Source organism: Dipodomys spectabilis, unplaced genomic scaffold (assembly GCF_019054845.1).
Source record: "Dipodomys spectabilis isolate Male_0828 unplaced genomic scaffold, ASM1905484v1 ptg000210l, whole genome shotgun sequence".
NCBI lineage: Eukaryota > Metazoa > Chordata > Mammalia > Rodentia > Heteromyidae > Dipodomys > Dipodomys spectabilis.
The window spans coordinates 1,514,214-1,529,404 of record NW_024870887.1 but is presented as its reverse complement, the minus strand read 5'-3'; the positions used below and the strand labels follow the sequence as shown (position 1 = coordinate 1,529,404).

At 37.3% G+C, this 15,191-nt stretch overlaps 1 protein-coding gene across 5 annotated transcripts in view; it reads right to left on the bottom strand.

Annotated features, from left to right (window-relative positions):
* Ncoa1 (nuclear receptor coactivator 1) overlaps window positions 1-15,191 on the bottom strand; it is a 206,445-nt gene that overhangs the window by 54,345 nt on the left and 136,909 nt on the right. For all 5 annotated transcript variants that reach the window (XM_042696731.1, XM_042696727.1, XM_042696729.1 and 2 more), the window contains 3 exons: window positions 12,614-12,793; window positions 10,410-10,505; window positions 6,646-6,786 (listed from right to left, as the gene is read on the bottom strand). In XM_042696731.1, coding sequence (XP_042552665.1) covers window positions 6,646-6,786; window positions 10,410-10,505; window positions 12,614-12,793 — 417 coding nt within the window. The remainder of the gene's footprint in view (window positions 1-6,645; window positions 6,787-10,409; window positions 10,506-12,613; window positions 12,794-15,191) is intronic.

The window sequence follows — 15,191 nt, the reverse complement described above, 5'->3', positions numbered from 1 at the left end:
TTATTTGAATAAATATTTACTCTGATATAAAATTTTCCCTTAAGTGGTTTTCAATGAATCCCATTCTAATAAAAGGTTCTGAGCTAAGTTTTGCCAGGTACACAGCTAGTATATATGTATGTATGTATTTCTGTGCTAGTCCTGGGGAAGCTTGAACTCAGAGCCTAAGCGCTGTCCTTGAGCTTTTTGCTCAAGGCTAGCACTCTATCACTTGAGCCATAGCTCTACTTCCAGCTTTTTGGTGGTTAATTAGAAGTAAGAGTATCAGACTTTCCTGCCTGTGTGAGTTTTGATCTCAACCTCTTGAGTAGCTGGATTCAAGGTGTGAGCCATTAGTGCCCAGCTAAAGCTAGTAGTTTAATCCCTGACTTCTTTGTTCTGTTTTCTATTGTTTTGAGAAAGTTTTACTGTATATTCAGGCTAGCCTTAAACTCACCATCTTCCTGCCTCAGATTCCTGACTGCTGGGATTACAAGTGTGTGATTAAATCTGCCTTGATCTCTGACTTCTTGGTTGATTTCTAAACTTTTCAGACCACTATGCAATCAGGGATATAATTAAAGGAGTTTTACTGAACTCCTATGAAAACAAAATAACAATTGTTTTTGTTTTGTTTGTCCATAAAACAAGACTTAACTGAACTAAAAAGCAAAGTAAACAATATTTCCCTGTCTAGAGCAGCTGGAAAATCAGGGCTAGTTGTACCTAATAAGCTACTGAAATGACCTCAAACAAGCATACCTCCCTGATCTTAAGTGGACAGGTATAAAATGTGTGGCATTGGTACTACAAGTTAGTGCTGGTAGAGATTTCTTTTCTTCCTGGCATTTCTCTCTTTGCAGAATGAATACAGTTTCTAAAAAATTGCTATTAGGTAAAAACAAAACAATTATTCCTGAATGTTCTAGGATCTTTAAATACCAATGAGTAAACTCCACGCAGTATGTAAAAATTTCTACAAGAGGAAAGCAAACTCTTATTTTAAATATTTTCAACAAAGGTTTTTTTTTTTTTTGGTCAGAAGTGGGGCCTGAACTCTGGGCCTGGGTGCTGTCTCTCAGCTCTTCAGTTCACAGCACCACTGCCTGCTTTTTCTGCTTATGTGGTGCTGAGGAATCAGGGCCTCATTCATACAAGGTAAGCATTCTACCACTGAGCCACCTTCCCAGCCCATAAAAAGATTTTTAGTTAACTCTGTTATGTGGACCATGGAATTAATGACATTACACAGCCTCAAAGAACATTCTGGGTTAATTATTACTATGAGTATACTTAATGTTTTAAGCAATACTTCCATAGTCTTGATACTATGAAAACCTTTTCTAACACTACTCATTTCCTTTAAAAATGCAAATATTTTATGATTATAAAACTAAGGCAGGAGCTAGGAAGGTGGCTCAGTGGTAGAGTGCCTGCATTGCATACATAAGAACCTGGACTCAATTCCTCAGCACCACATAAACAAAAAGGCTTGGAGTAGTGCTATGGCTCAAGTGGCTAGCCTTGAGCTGAAGAGCTCAGGGACAGTGCCCAGTGCCCAGGTACAGAATTCAAGCCTCATGGCCGATACAAAAAAACAAAACAAAACAAAAACAAAAACCTAAGACAACAGAAAGATGAACAAGAATAAGAAAGTTATTTGTAATCCCATCCCTCTTCTAGAATTAAATAAATAGGAAGACATATAAAAGTGAGATTATATTATTTGTGCTGGGCTTTCTTATTTTACTTTTTCAAATAATTTGCTATAGAGAAGAAATGATGACCTATTACATCATTGCAAAGTGTTAAATGAAACTTTTTCATGAAACTCTTTATAGGTTATATATAAATAAATAAACATTTCTCATGACTAGTATTCTCCATAATTGCTATGGAAAGAGTGTTTTGTAGAAAAGTTAATCTGAGTAAGAACTTTCTGAGGCTTAAATGGCTTCACTATATTTTTTCGAATTCCCAAAGTGGGAGATTGAAGCATATCCCAAACTTAATTAAGCATGAAACATTACTTCCTAGTTACAGCTATTAATATCTTATGAAACTTAGGTTTATGTTTTCCAAACTTCTCTGGAAACATCTTAGACTACTACAGACACTGAAGAAATCTTGGTTAGGGCTGGGAAGGTGGCTCAGTGGTAGAATGCTTGCCTTGCATGCCTGAGGCCCTGGGTTCGAGTCCTCACCACCACATAAGCAAAAAGAAAAAAGCTCAAGTGGTAGAGTGCTAGCCTTGAGCTGAAGAGCTGAGGGACAGCGCCCAGGCCCAGAGTTCAGGCCCCACGACCGGACCCAAAAAAAAAAAAAAAAAAAGAAATCTTGGTTAACACTGCCTACAAGCATCTGTCTTATTGGGCTTAGCAAACCTTCCTTCAGAGTAATAGTTCTGAATTGACCAGAGCAAAGAACCTTTTCCAAACTATGCACACTTCCATTTCTCTACTAGTCTGAACAGTTGCTCTAGTAATCCCAGTCTCAGCTTTAATGTAGCCCATGCAAGTGTTCCCACATAATTTTTGACTTAAAGACAGTTTGAAATTCAACTCTGGGAAATAGTAAACGTTCTTTAAAAGCACTTCATAAGTTACCTCTGCCAAAAAAAAAAGCAGCTGAATACTATATTACAAATTAAACATTTTAATGCATATTAGGATTTTATACAAGCTGCTGCCTTCAGAATGAGTTAATAAGTAGGAAAAAAAGATGACAGATGGAGGACAAATTTTCCTTGCCTAATTATCAGTCTTTGTAAAATTTTACACAAAATCAAGGATATATTTATATATATGTATTTATATATGTATGTATAGTGGCATAATCTGTTCTACTTTTCCTCTCCAATTTATTCAGACTGGCAGATAAAATTGTATGTATTTATTCTGTAGAACATAATGCCTTAAAGTACTTAACCATTGTGGATATTTAAACCTAGCTAATTAACATACATAGCACCTTACTTAGTCACTGTTTTCATGGAAAGAACACTACCAACTACTCTCCTGGCATTCCTCATGAATACAGTTATGTTGTGGACACCACTATGGTGTACAATAGATCTTTCTTTCCTTCCTTTCTTCCTTCCTATTTTCCTTCCTTCCTTCCTTCCTTCCTTTCTCTTTCTTCCTTTCTTCCTGTCTTTCCCCTTCCCTTTTCCCTTCTCCTCCCTTTCCCTTCCCTTCCTTAGGCTCCCTGGCTCCCTGGCTCCCTCCCTTCCTTCCTTCCTTGTCTGGGGCTCAAACTCAGGCCAATGCTAGTACTCTATCATCTGAACCACAGCCCCACTTATGGATTTTTCTGTTTATGTGGTACTAAGGAATCGAACCTAGGCCTTCATGCATGCTAAGCAAGCACTCTACCATTAAGCCACATTCTCAGCCCCCATATTTCTTAAACTTATTTCTCAGACTTAACTGTAATCCTTTGACCAACCTCATCCCTGAAAGCCCTCCTCCTGTCCCTGCCAACCACTCATATTCTAGCAGCCATCTTTCTACTCTAATTCTTGAGAAAATTATTTTAGATTCTACATATCAGTGAGATCATGTGTTCTGTGCCTGGGTTATTCCACTTAACCTAATATCTTCTAAGATATCCATGTTGTAAAAAAATACAGGATTTCCTTATTTTATGACTGAATAGTAGTCCATTGAGTGAATATACATATTTTCATTTTCCACACATCTGTTGATGAGGACTTAGATTGATTTTGTACCTTGGCTACTGTAAATAGTGTTGCAATAAACACAGGAATAGAGCTAGTTCTTCAACATACTGATTTCAGTTCCATAGGTTATATGCCCATAAGTGAGATTGCTGGATCATATGGCAGTTCTATTTTAATTTTTTTGAGGAAACACTATATCATTCTTGCATAATGGCTGTACTAATTTACATTCTCAACAACAGCATGCTAAGGGCTGTCTTTTCTCCATATTCTTGCCAATATTTGTTATCTTTTGTCTTTTTGGTAACAATCATTCTAACAGGAGTGTCTCACTCTGTTCATCCTGTCTTTAAGTAGAAGATACAATAAGAAAACTACCAATGTAAATTATACCCCTTTTCACTCTTGATAGACTGACCCATGTTTATTAAATTTAAGCATTAGTTTAAAGACTTAAGATATCTTTATCTCAGACTTTAACTCAGCAGGTCAGAATGTGTATGAATTTGTGAGTGCATAAATATGAAAAACTAGAGATGGAAGTCAGGGATTTGTAGATGTTAGATTCTCCTGTCTCTGTCTCCTGAGTAATGAGGATTACAGACATGAACCACCATACTTGCTTGAAGGTCAATTTTTTTTTTTTTTTAAACAGGTAGGGTATTTTTTTTCTAAACAGGTAATCTGCACATTAGTGTAATCAGGCTAGATACAACTGAATGTAAAATACCAGAAAAACATGTGCTCCATCTTGAAGGCTGTTTGATAACTGTCTTGAATCTCTAAAACATTAAAAACAAAGTCAAATGAACTCTGGCCATCTGAGTTCTGAGAAAAATACAAGTTATTTCTATCAGGGAATTCTTTTTTTTTTATTTTTTAGGGAATTCTTTTTTAAAGAACTGTAGGAGAAGACACTAAGAAATGACAAATAAAAGGTGTTGGATTGTATTTGTATTTCTTTACATTTTCCTCTAAATTGTTTTATGTTAATGTAGGGTTTGTTATTTGTTATACTTTAATCAACCTATTTATAGAGAATACTAAGGGTTTAGAAACACATTGTTAAACTATGGTTTAATCATATCTGTCAGACAATAAAGGAATAATGAGGACTTGCTTTGCCTTGGTTGAAGTATGTGTAAATAATAGGCAAATAAAGTTGTCTTTTAAGCAAAGCGTTGGCAGGTTTACCTTAAAAATTAAGGAAAAAAGCACAGAGACACCATACTAAGTAACACTTTAGGCAGTATTTGGAGACAATGCTCTTAGTACCAACCTATGCAATAGTCAAGTGTCACTTTGAGTATAGTGTAAAAAAAAGTTCTCACAGGGCTGGGACTGTGGTTTAGTGGTAGTGTGCTCACCTAGCATGCATGAAGCCCTGGGTTCGATTCCTCAGTACCACATGAACAGAAAAGGCCAGAAGTGGTGCTGTGGCTCAAGTGGTAGAGTGCTAGCCTTGAGCAAGAGAAGCTCAGGGACAGTACCCAGGCCCTGAGTTCAATCCCCAGGACTAGCAAAACAAAAACAAACAAACAAACACTCCCATCCAGCCATCCAATGGTTGGCATATTGGCTCTAATTTGTAAGTACCTGGACAAAGTTAAAATCTTGGCTCTTTACAATAAAATACAATCTAAAGAGGTGGTATGTAAGGCTCTGCTGGACAACTACTAGTCTATAGGAAGCTGTCCTTGAGTAACAAGGACTGTAGATTTACATAGATTTATATAGATGGCACCCTGAAAAAAAGCTATTTCCTCCAATTCTAATCAGCTGACCTAAAATGTAATGAATGACAAATCATCTATAAATTGAGAAAATTTAATGTTATAGGAAAAATGTTAAGGCCAAAATGGATGACAGAATAATGAAAAAATGTTTTTTAGAAATGACTTTAGAAAGAGGTTATACAAAGGCTAGAGGAAAAATTGCTTTGAAAAAGGACTATTAGACTACCACAATTACAAAATTACATTTTTAAAAAGTACACTGAAATCCCTTAACCTTGAATCTCTGTGAACGTTCTGGCCTTTATTCTCAGATAACTTTCCTTACCTTTTCTATTTATTATTTAATTCTTTTTTTTTTTTTTTGGGGGGGGGGGGTCCGGTCATGGGCCTGAACTCTGGGCCTGGGTGCTGTCCCTCAGCTCTTCAGCTCAAGGCTAGCGCTCTACCACTTGAGCCACAGCGCCACTTCCGGCTTTTTTCTTTTTGCTTATGTGGTGCTGGGAAATCGAACCCAGGGCCTCATGCATGCAAGGCAAGCACTCTACCACTGAGCCACCTTCCCAGCCCTATTATTTAATTCTTTAATGGCAGGGATGTACTTGTATGTCTGTGGAACTTATTAAGATATAGTAGCATTCAATAGCTAATAATGTCACAGGGCATTGGTTATAACTTGGAATTTTGCCCTGAGTCAAGAGATACATACTTCAACAACCACATAGTTAATGTGCATGATACTAATCTTTGCATTATCCAAAAACAGCCTTACATGCTTCTTCTGCTGGGAAAGACCTTCAGGAGCCAGACAGAAATATCACTTCTTATCTGAAGACATCAGATTCTCCAAGTCAGAATTTCTATTTTCCTTCTTTAGTTACATGTCTATCATAGCCTGGGTCACAATGATTTATAGAGCTTTTATATATTCTAGTATACTCAGAGCACTGCTGTAATCCTGTCATATGCATAGTATTCTATGCATGCTAGGAACTTTGACACATGTCTGCTGAATGAATGAATTAATGGATGAGTGAGTGACTGTCACAGGACATCCTGTTTTTGAGAATGTGCATCCTGGATTTCAGGATCCACTCATGAGTTACTTTGCTTACCCATTTCTTCCTTTCCTATCTGATTATTATAAAAACCATAATTTGGAGAAAATACTTATCAAGCTATAAGTTCTACAGAAACTATTCAATATTTATAAAGAACAATGTAATGAAAATAAGTGAGAGAAAACTTTACCTTCTTGAAACAGTTGTCTGGCATAAGATGGCTCTCTGCCCTGAGGTTGGAAAAAAGCATAAATGCATTTCCTCACTAAATCTTCCCAGCCAGTTCTGCCAGCAGCTCTTAGGGAACTAGTGTCAATAGAGATGATTTTACCTACAAAAAGAATGAAAGTTTATATTTATAATAGCTTCTTGATATAAGTCACTTGTATTTCAAAACTAACAACTACATGTACAGAGCTTTCCACTTCTCCCAATACTCAGTAGGCAAAAGCATTAGCATGCACTATTAATTTTTATTACATATGGTAACGGGAGTATATTAGAGGCAGGATAAAAGCTGTTTTGGTCTTAGATGTGTTATGCATAAGAAGGTCGTATTTTAAAATTCAATGCCAGTTGCATTATTAAAGTCATATCACAATAACCTAAAACTGTTGAGACTAATGTAGTTCTAACTCTTTTGGCTTGCTCTTGGATTCTATTTTCTATCAGTTCACCATTCACTGCATTACTTATTGGGGAAACAGAGGCAGTGGTAAGATACATTACTGTTTTAAATTATTTCCTATCAACCTAGTGAAAAGAATATGAGAAAGTAAGCAAGACTTTCTCTTTCGATCTCCTTTTGGAGTACAGGAAATAGTGTACTGAAAACTAAAGTCTAGAATGCTGGGGAACTGATGGCTCATACCTGTAATCCTAGCTACAGGAGGCTGAGATCTGAGGATCAAAGTTCAAAGCCAATTAACCTCCAGAAAACAGGAAGTGGTGCTGTGGCTCAAGTGGTAGAGTGCTTGCCTTGGGCTGAAGAGCTCAAAGACAGTGCCCAGGCCCAGAGTTCAAGACCCACGACCAACAAAAATATATAAATAAAGTCTAGAGTCATCAACAGTTAAGTTAGAATAGCAGGAAACACTAAGCATTTATGTACACTATACATATGCTTTATAAAACCCATTGGTTATTTTCTATTATCATATTTGATCAAATGTCCTAAGTTGTTAATGAGGGAATTCTGGTAAGTTACTCCCACTGCAATCAGCAGCCAATTAATGTAGTCTGTAATTCTTTTGTTTTTGGTGTTGGTCCTGGGCTTGAACTCAGGGCCTGGATGTTGTCCTTAAGCTTTTGTGCTCAAGATTAGAGCTCTGCCACTCAGTCACAGCTCCATTTCCAGTGTTTTCCCCCACTTCCCCTTCCGCTCCCAGTGATTAATTGGAAATATGAGTCTCACAAATGCTTGCCTGAGCTGGCTTCAAATTGTAATCCTCAGGCCTCAGCCTCCTGATTATCTAGGATTACAGGTGTGAGCTCCCAGCAAAATCTTTTTTTTTTTTTTTTGGGTCCGGTCATGGGCCTGAACTCTGGGCCTGGGTGCTGTCCCTCAGCTCTTCAGCTCAAGGCTAGCACTCTACCACTTGAGGCATAGCGCCACTTCCGGTTTTTTTCCCCCTGATTATGTGGTGCTGAGGAATCGAACCCAGGGCCTTATGCATGCAAGGCAAGCGCTCTACCACTGAGCCACTTTCCCAGCCCTGCAAAATCTTCTTTTAATTGAGGCAGGGGCACACTATGTAGTCTAGGCTGGCCTCAAAACTCTCCATCCTCCTAACCTCATCCTCCTCAGTGCTGGGATTGTAGTTGGCTTAATTCTTCATACCTGTTTTGTTATCTGCATACATAAGATTCTGGGTTCATGCTCCAGTACCAAAAGAGACAAAAAAAATTACTGCTAACTTGGCTTTTTTTTTTTTTTAAATCACTTGGTATAGCAGGCTTCTTTATTTTTCTCAAATTAGTAGGTAAAAAATGATATATTAATGTGGTCTAAATCTGGATTTCCTTAATTCCTAATATGTCCATTCACTATTAACATTTCTTTTCTGTGAATACCTAATTATTTCTTCTACCCATTTTCCTCCTTTCTTTTATTATTTAGTTATGGTTCCTTACTATGTCTGACTACTGCTTACAGCAGCTATTCTACTACAACGTAATCTTCATGTGTAGTAATGTTACTCATAAGCAATGACTAAGGGAGAGTGTGTTTTATGTCAGTGTTTGCCCACAGAAAGCAAGAGAGTCCAGAGTCTATGTGGGACTAGTAGGGAGAAAGTGATTAAGTTGTCAGCAATGATACTAAAAAGACAAGTAATGGAATAAGTACCTTAAAGGAAAATCATGAACTGTTCAGTTTAGAATACTTCTGCTTTTTAAAGGGAACTTTAACAATACCATTAAAAATTAAGAAACAATCTAAGTAAACTACATTAGAAGTTGTAAAGAACAGTGGCCATTTTTCTTGGTGAAAGTCAAATCTGAAATAAATCTTAAAAAAAAATGCTTTCTTTTCAGGCTACTCTGCTATTACTCTGTAGTTCTACCACTTCCTTTCAATTCTTCTAATACACCTTTCTGTACTGGTACAGGAGTTTGTACCAAGATAGTTCCTTGATACTCAATTTCAACACCTACACTTTGGATAGCTGGCACAATTTCATCGTTTGGGGCCCAAAAGCTCAATATCAGCTTGAGCTTCAGATAGGCAGACAGGTTTTACAGAGTAGTAAATTTAAAAATAGATCTTCATTTATACCATAACATACCTCTATATTTAAAATGTATCACATATTTAATTACTATACTGACATCCTTCTTATATAATTTTTCTTTTTGAGATGGGTTCTGGCTATATTGCCCAGGTTGGTCTTGAACTTGTGTGCCCAACTGATCCTTCTGCCTCAGTCTCCCTAGTAACTGGGACTATCAGAGTATACCACATCAGCTGGGCATCAGTGGCTCATGCCTGTAATCCTAGCTACTCAGGAGGCTGAGATCTGAGGATCACGGTTCAAAGTGAACCCAAGCAGGACTCTTATCTCAAATTAACCACCAGAAAGCTTGAAGAGCACTATGGCTCAAGTGGTAGAGTGCTCACCTTGAGCTGAAGAACTAAAGGACAGTGCCCAGGCCCAGAGTTCAAGCCCCACAATCGACCAAAAAAGAAAGTGTACCACAGTATTGGTTTTTGCTCGGCCACAGACACTGAGCAATCACACAGTATGATGGCTACTTCTAGGGACTGATTCAGCATGTACTGAATAAATTTAAAGAAAAAATCGGGGAAAAAGAGCCAATATATTTAAATATAATATTAAAACCCATATTTTCATTGTTTTATATGTCTTCCATCTTCCAAATTTATTTTCTTTCACAATTATAAAATACAATTTATAGTCCAACAAATGTAAGTACAAAAATGGCTTTAAATTTGTCCTCAACAGTCTACCCATGACAATGATTATAGCATCTAAAATGCATAGTATCAAGACCACTATTTAGAATGTTTTGTGGGTAAGACTAGGAAGTAAAGGCTAAATTTATCATAGAGGACAGACAACTTTTTGGCTAATTAGTTTTGGGGACATAATTGAAGGGATCCGTCACATCCATCCCAGGGGACCAAGCAGAGGCAGGCAGGCACAGGAGAAAAATTATTACAAGGTTTATTAGAGGAGCCTTATTTCTCCCGGAGAGAGCACATGGCAACCTCCACTATCTAGGTAGCAGCAGGGTCTGGGAGGTAGGAAGAGTGAGGTAGATGGAGTTCAGGTGGGTCTGGGCAGAGAGAGGGAGGGGCCAGCTGTGTGGCCTGAACTCCAGGACAGGGAGAAGCTCAGGTTTGGGTGGAGCTGAGGACCAAAGGTGTGTATAATGCTTACAATAATCACATTATTAATACTTTTGGAACATTCTGAACTTTATAGTGATTACCTGTAGTATCTTGCTTGGTCATAAAGGACTCTACTCCTGTAATGGCTGGAGGCCGAGGTAATCGCCTCGCAATACAAATCAGACATGACTGGAAATCTGTTGAAAACAAAATGGAGAAAGTGAAGAAAAGAGGGTAGAGAAAATTTTTACATTAATCACTTAATTCTGTGTGTGTATGCTGGTCCTGAGGCTTGAACTCAGGTCCTGGGCACTGTTCTTAAGTTTTTATGTTTTTTGTTCTTGAGTTTTTTTTTTCTCTTGAGTTTTTTGTTTGTTTGTTTTTGCTTAAGACTAGCACTATAACACTTTTGGCTTTTTGTTGGTTAAGTAGCAACCAACAAAAAGTCTCACATACTTTTCCTGCTTGGGCTGGTTTTGAATTGTGATCCTCAGACCTCAGCCTCCTGAGTAGCTAGTATTTATTATAGGCACGAACCATTCATTGGTACCCAGCCACTTCATGGTTTTCATAAAAAAAATACATTCTATAGAATTTATCATAATACTAGAATCACTCTGATCTAGTAGTATATTGCAAATAAAATTGCTGGCAATAAGCTGGGTGCCGGTGGCTCATGCCTGTAATCTTAGCTACTCAGGAGGCTGAGATCTGAGGAATGCAGTTCAAAGCCAGCCCAGGCAAGGAAAGTCCGTGAGACTCTTATCTCCAATTAACCACCAGAAAACTGGAAGTGGCACTGTGGCTCAAGTGGTAGAGTGCTCGCCTTGAGCTGAAGAGCTCACGGACAGTGCCCAGTCCCAGAGTTCAAGCCCACAACCCAAAAAAAAAAAAAAAAAATGCTAGCAATGCTAAACAGGCAGGTAAAATGATAAAGTACTGCTTCCTGTCGAATGCTCATATAAACTAGACAAGACTGGTAATTCTCATGTACTTGAGTGCTAACTGAAGTAGTAGTTTGGATTAGATTAAACAACACCATGTTATTATTATTGCTGTTTTGATTTTTTTTGAGTGGAGGGTACTAGGGGCTAAACCTAGGAACCTGTACATGCTAAGTACCTGTTTCACTGCTGAGCTATACTAATCACCCCCAAAGAAACATTTAGTAAAATATAGTTTTTCAGTCTTTTTTCTATTTTCATCAATAATTAATTCTGAAAGATTACTCTTATAACCACTATACTGATATAGTTGATATAAGACTGACTTACTAGGTTCAGTACAGAGTATGATATGTCTATAGGTCTAAATTTCAACATGAGTAATATGGATCCACATAAGAAATTTTGATTTGCAAATTTGGTAAGATTCCCAAATGTATTTATTTTGCTTTATCAGAGGAATGATTTCACCATGTAGCCCTCATTTTGAACTTGCAATTCTCCTGCCACTGGAAATTATTATTATTATTTTTTATTGTGAAAATACCAAATAGAGGGGTTACAGTTATATGGGCAAGACTGCCACTGGAAATTATTACAAATTTTTGCCAACATCTCCCTATATATCTAGCAACAGAGGACTCTGTGTTTTTAGGATATACATTTTTTTAAAGAATAATTCCCGAATTTAGTTTAAAGGGTATGAAATACAATCACATAGATAATCATATTGGATTGGCTTGAGTATTTTGTGAAAACTTTCCAATCAATTGTGACCTTCACCTCCTAGTGAGTCATGTTAAATACATGGCTTTTTTTTGCATCTGACTGACTTCTTATCTACAACCTTTCTTTGTCCTTAATTCAGGTCCCAGTTGTGGTGTTCATAAGCTTAGCCCAGTCTAAGCTTACATAGAAGATTCATACCTGTCTATGCTAATCCCACGTTCCTATCAGAGCTTTCATCATCTACTTTCTCCTTATAAATTACCTCACGTAGCCTGAAAAATGTCAACTCTATTCTCCAATGTTCCTACATTTTAAACAAAAAATCAGAGCTGTTCAAGAGCCTGCTACATCTGGTACATTTCCAACTGACAGCTGTTAGTTGCATCTCTTATTTCTAGACAGCAAGTTGGCTTGCATTATTTGACATTTTAGTGGGAATGCCAGCTTAAGGCTGAGAATTTGGGGCATATTAAAGCAGGCGATTAGAATATTAAGAAATACATAGCAAATTGGATTGCTGTTAGGATACATAGTAAGAAAAATACTATCCATAGAAGGTCATTTATAATTGTCTCCTTGTTTCTTTAAATCCTAGAGAAAGCAAACACTTCAAAATCACTATTTGCCTTTACCTTCTCCATCTTCTTGAATTGACTTTGGCTGTGACACAGTGAAACACTGCATTACTTCATACCGCTGGCAAGCTTCTTGGTTTTCTGTACCTGGCTCGTCTGGAGGGTGAATTAGCATCCTGCAGTTGAAAGTATGGCTATTTCGGCGTGTTGCCTCTTGAGGCCAAGGAACTCCATTTACTGAGGAAGGCAGATTGATATATATGTTTGTGAATAAGGTTAAAAAAAGTACAAACTCTGAAGATACAAAAGATATTCTTCAAGTCATCAGATTAATTAGTTATAATAAAGAGCTCTCACCTTACCCTGAGTCAACAGGATACTTAGCAAATCTAAATATCTTATGTGAAAAATTATGTTTCCAGAAAATGTATAAGAACTCCTCTCTCAAATACTCATTAACAGCCTTTATAAGGCAAACATTTAAAAATACTATTTTTCTTAGAATTATTAGTAAATTAATGAACTCTTCTACTGGTTTCCAGTAATGCCTTGACATTAAGGAAAGGATTCAAAAAATCACTGCTATGTTGTTAAACAGAGATATTTATAGGTCCATCTTGGACCCTTAAGAATAGGCTTTGTGGACTGGGAATGTGGCTTAGTGGTAGAGTGCTTGCCGAGCATTCATGAAGCCACGGTTCAATTCCTCAGTACTACATAAATAGAAAAAGCCGGAAGTGGCACTGTGGCTCAAAGTGGTAGGGCACTAGCCTTGAGGAAAGCAAGCTCAGGGATAGTGCCCAGGCCCTGAGCTCCAGCCCCAAGACTGGCAAAAAAAAAAAAAGGCTTGAACTTTTTTAGAGAGAATACTCAAAGGTTCTCCCAGGTGTCTGTGTTTCAAAAAAATACTTAGATATTAAAGAACAAAGTTGGTTTCTTATAACCATCTTTCCTAGTCTTTAGTGAATTAACTGAATCAACTAACTCATGATACAAAGCTATGCGTATAGTAAAGTTCTGTAAAAAAAAAAAAAAAAGAGAGAGAGAGAGAGAGAGAGATTACAGAAAAAGAAGGGCTAACTGCTTTACTATAAGAAAACTGAATTCAGTTATAAAAAAGTTATTAGTGGGCTGGAAGGTGGCTCAGTGGTAGAGCGCTTGCCTTGCATGCCTTAGGCCCTGGGTTCAATTCCTTAGCACCACATAAGCAAAAAGAAAAAAGCCAGAAGTGGCGCTGTGGCTCAAGTGGTAGAGCGCTAGCCTTGAGCTGAAGAGCTGAGGGACAGCGCCCAGGCCCAGAGTTCAGGCCCCACGACCAGACCCAAAAAAAAAAAAAAAAAAAGTTATTAGTGTATTTCAAGTAAGAATCTCTGTGTGGCAAGTCATGATTTCACAACCACAGTGTTACATTCAGACCATGGAAGTCATGAGGTAGACAGTTTTTAAGACTGCTCTTTCACCATTCTAAATATTTTCTTATCTTATACTCTCTATTACACTGTTTTCCTTTTATACATCTCTATAATTGTTAGAAGAAAGCATAGACATAAACCTAGATTGGAGTAAAGGGTTTTGGAGGTTCTACTTTTAGCTTGTTGTGAGAATTGGGTTAATGTTTGATTCCTAGATCATTAGATTGTTCTCTAGCTTTTGTCTGTTTCTACCTCTCTCACTCATATATGTATGAAATCTAAATGTACAATGATGATGACAATGATAATGATGATAAAGGGGATCTGGGTCTAATAGTGGGACTATCTGGAGAGTATTCAGTGGGAAGGGCCTTTGGGAAGAAAAAGCACTGAAAAGAAAAAGCATAAATGCTATTATTAATGTTTAAAAAAGCCACTGATAACATAAATAAAACAAGATACAAAACAAACAACAAATAGATTTTTTTAAGGTAAAAGTAGCTGCCCAGCTGCTTGAATGTGATCTAAAGAAAATGAACCAAATACTTTCCATGGAACAAAGAAGCAGGGACAAGTTGTTTCAGATCCCCTATGAAATGGTGGCTAGAACATCTTAACTATATTACTTATATACTTTATCACACATACCTATGTGAAAAACTGACAAGTGATCAATTTATCTGTGTGATAAACTGGTTTTATTTCAGAGCTTGTTGAACAAGTAATGGGAAAAAACAGAAATGCAAGAATCTGAAGTGGCATCTGACATTAAATATGAAAAGATTCCCTTTTACTAACAACATTCACATTCACTATTGAAAACACATCCACTTAGATGGAAACATAGGAATCCAATAACTATGAATAATTAGAACTGGAACCCTGAAAAGCTTTAGAAGAAAGTTGAAAATTCAAGATGTAAACAAAGGCTTCCAGTAGACTAGTAAATCTTTGCCTTTAGAGAATAAGTAAAAGTTCCTTTAATTCCTAAGAACCCTGCCCTGCCCTAAGGCACATGATGGTTTCATGAAATGAGTGGCATTGGACATCTTCTCCAAGCATCTTCTTAGCTGGGCTACTTGGCAGTGGACAGAACATCTAATCAGAGTTGGGATTCTTGAACTGAAACCATTTATACTTCCCAAATACCAATTTTACAGGTGTGTAACAAAGCAAGATGCTCCTTTCTCCCCTTCTCTCTCATCTTCTCTTTTTTCTTTGAG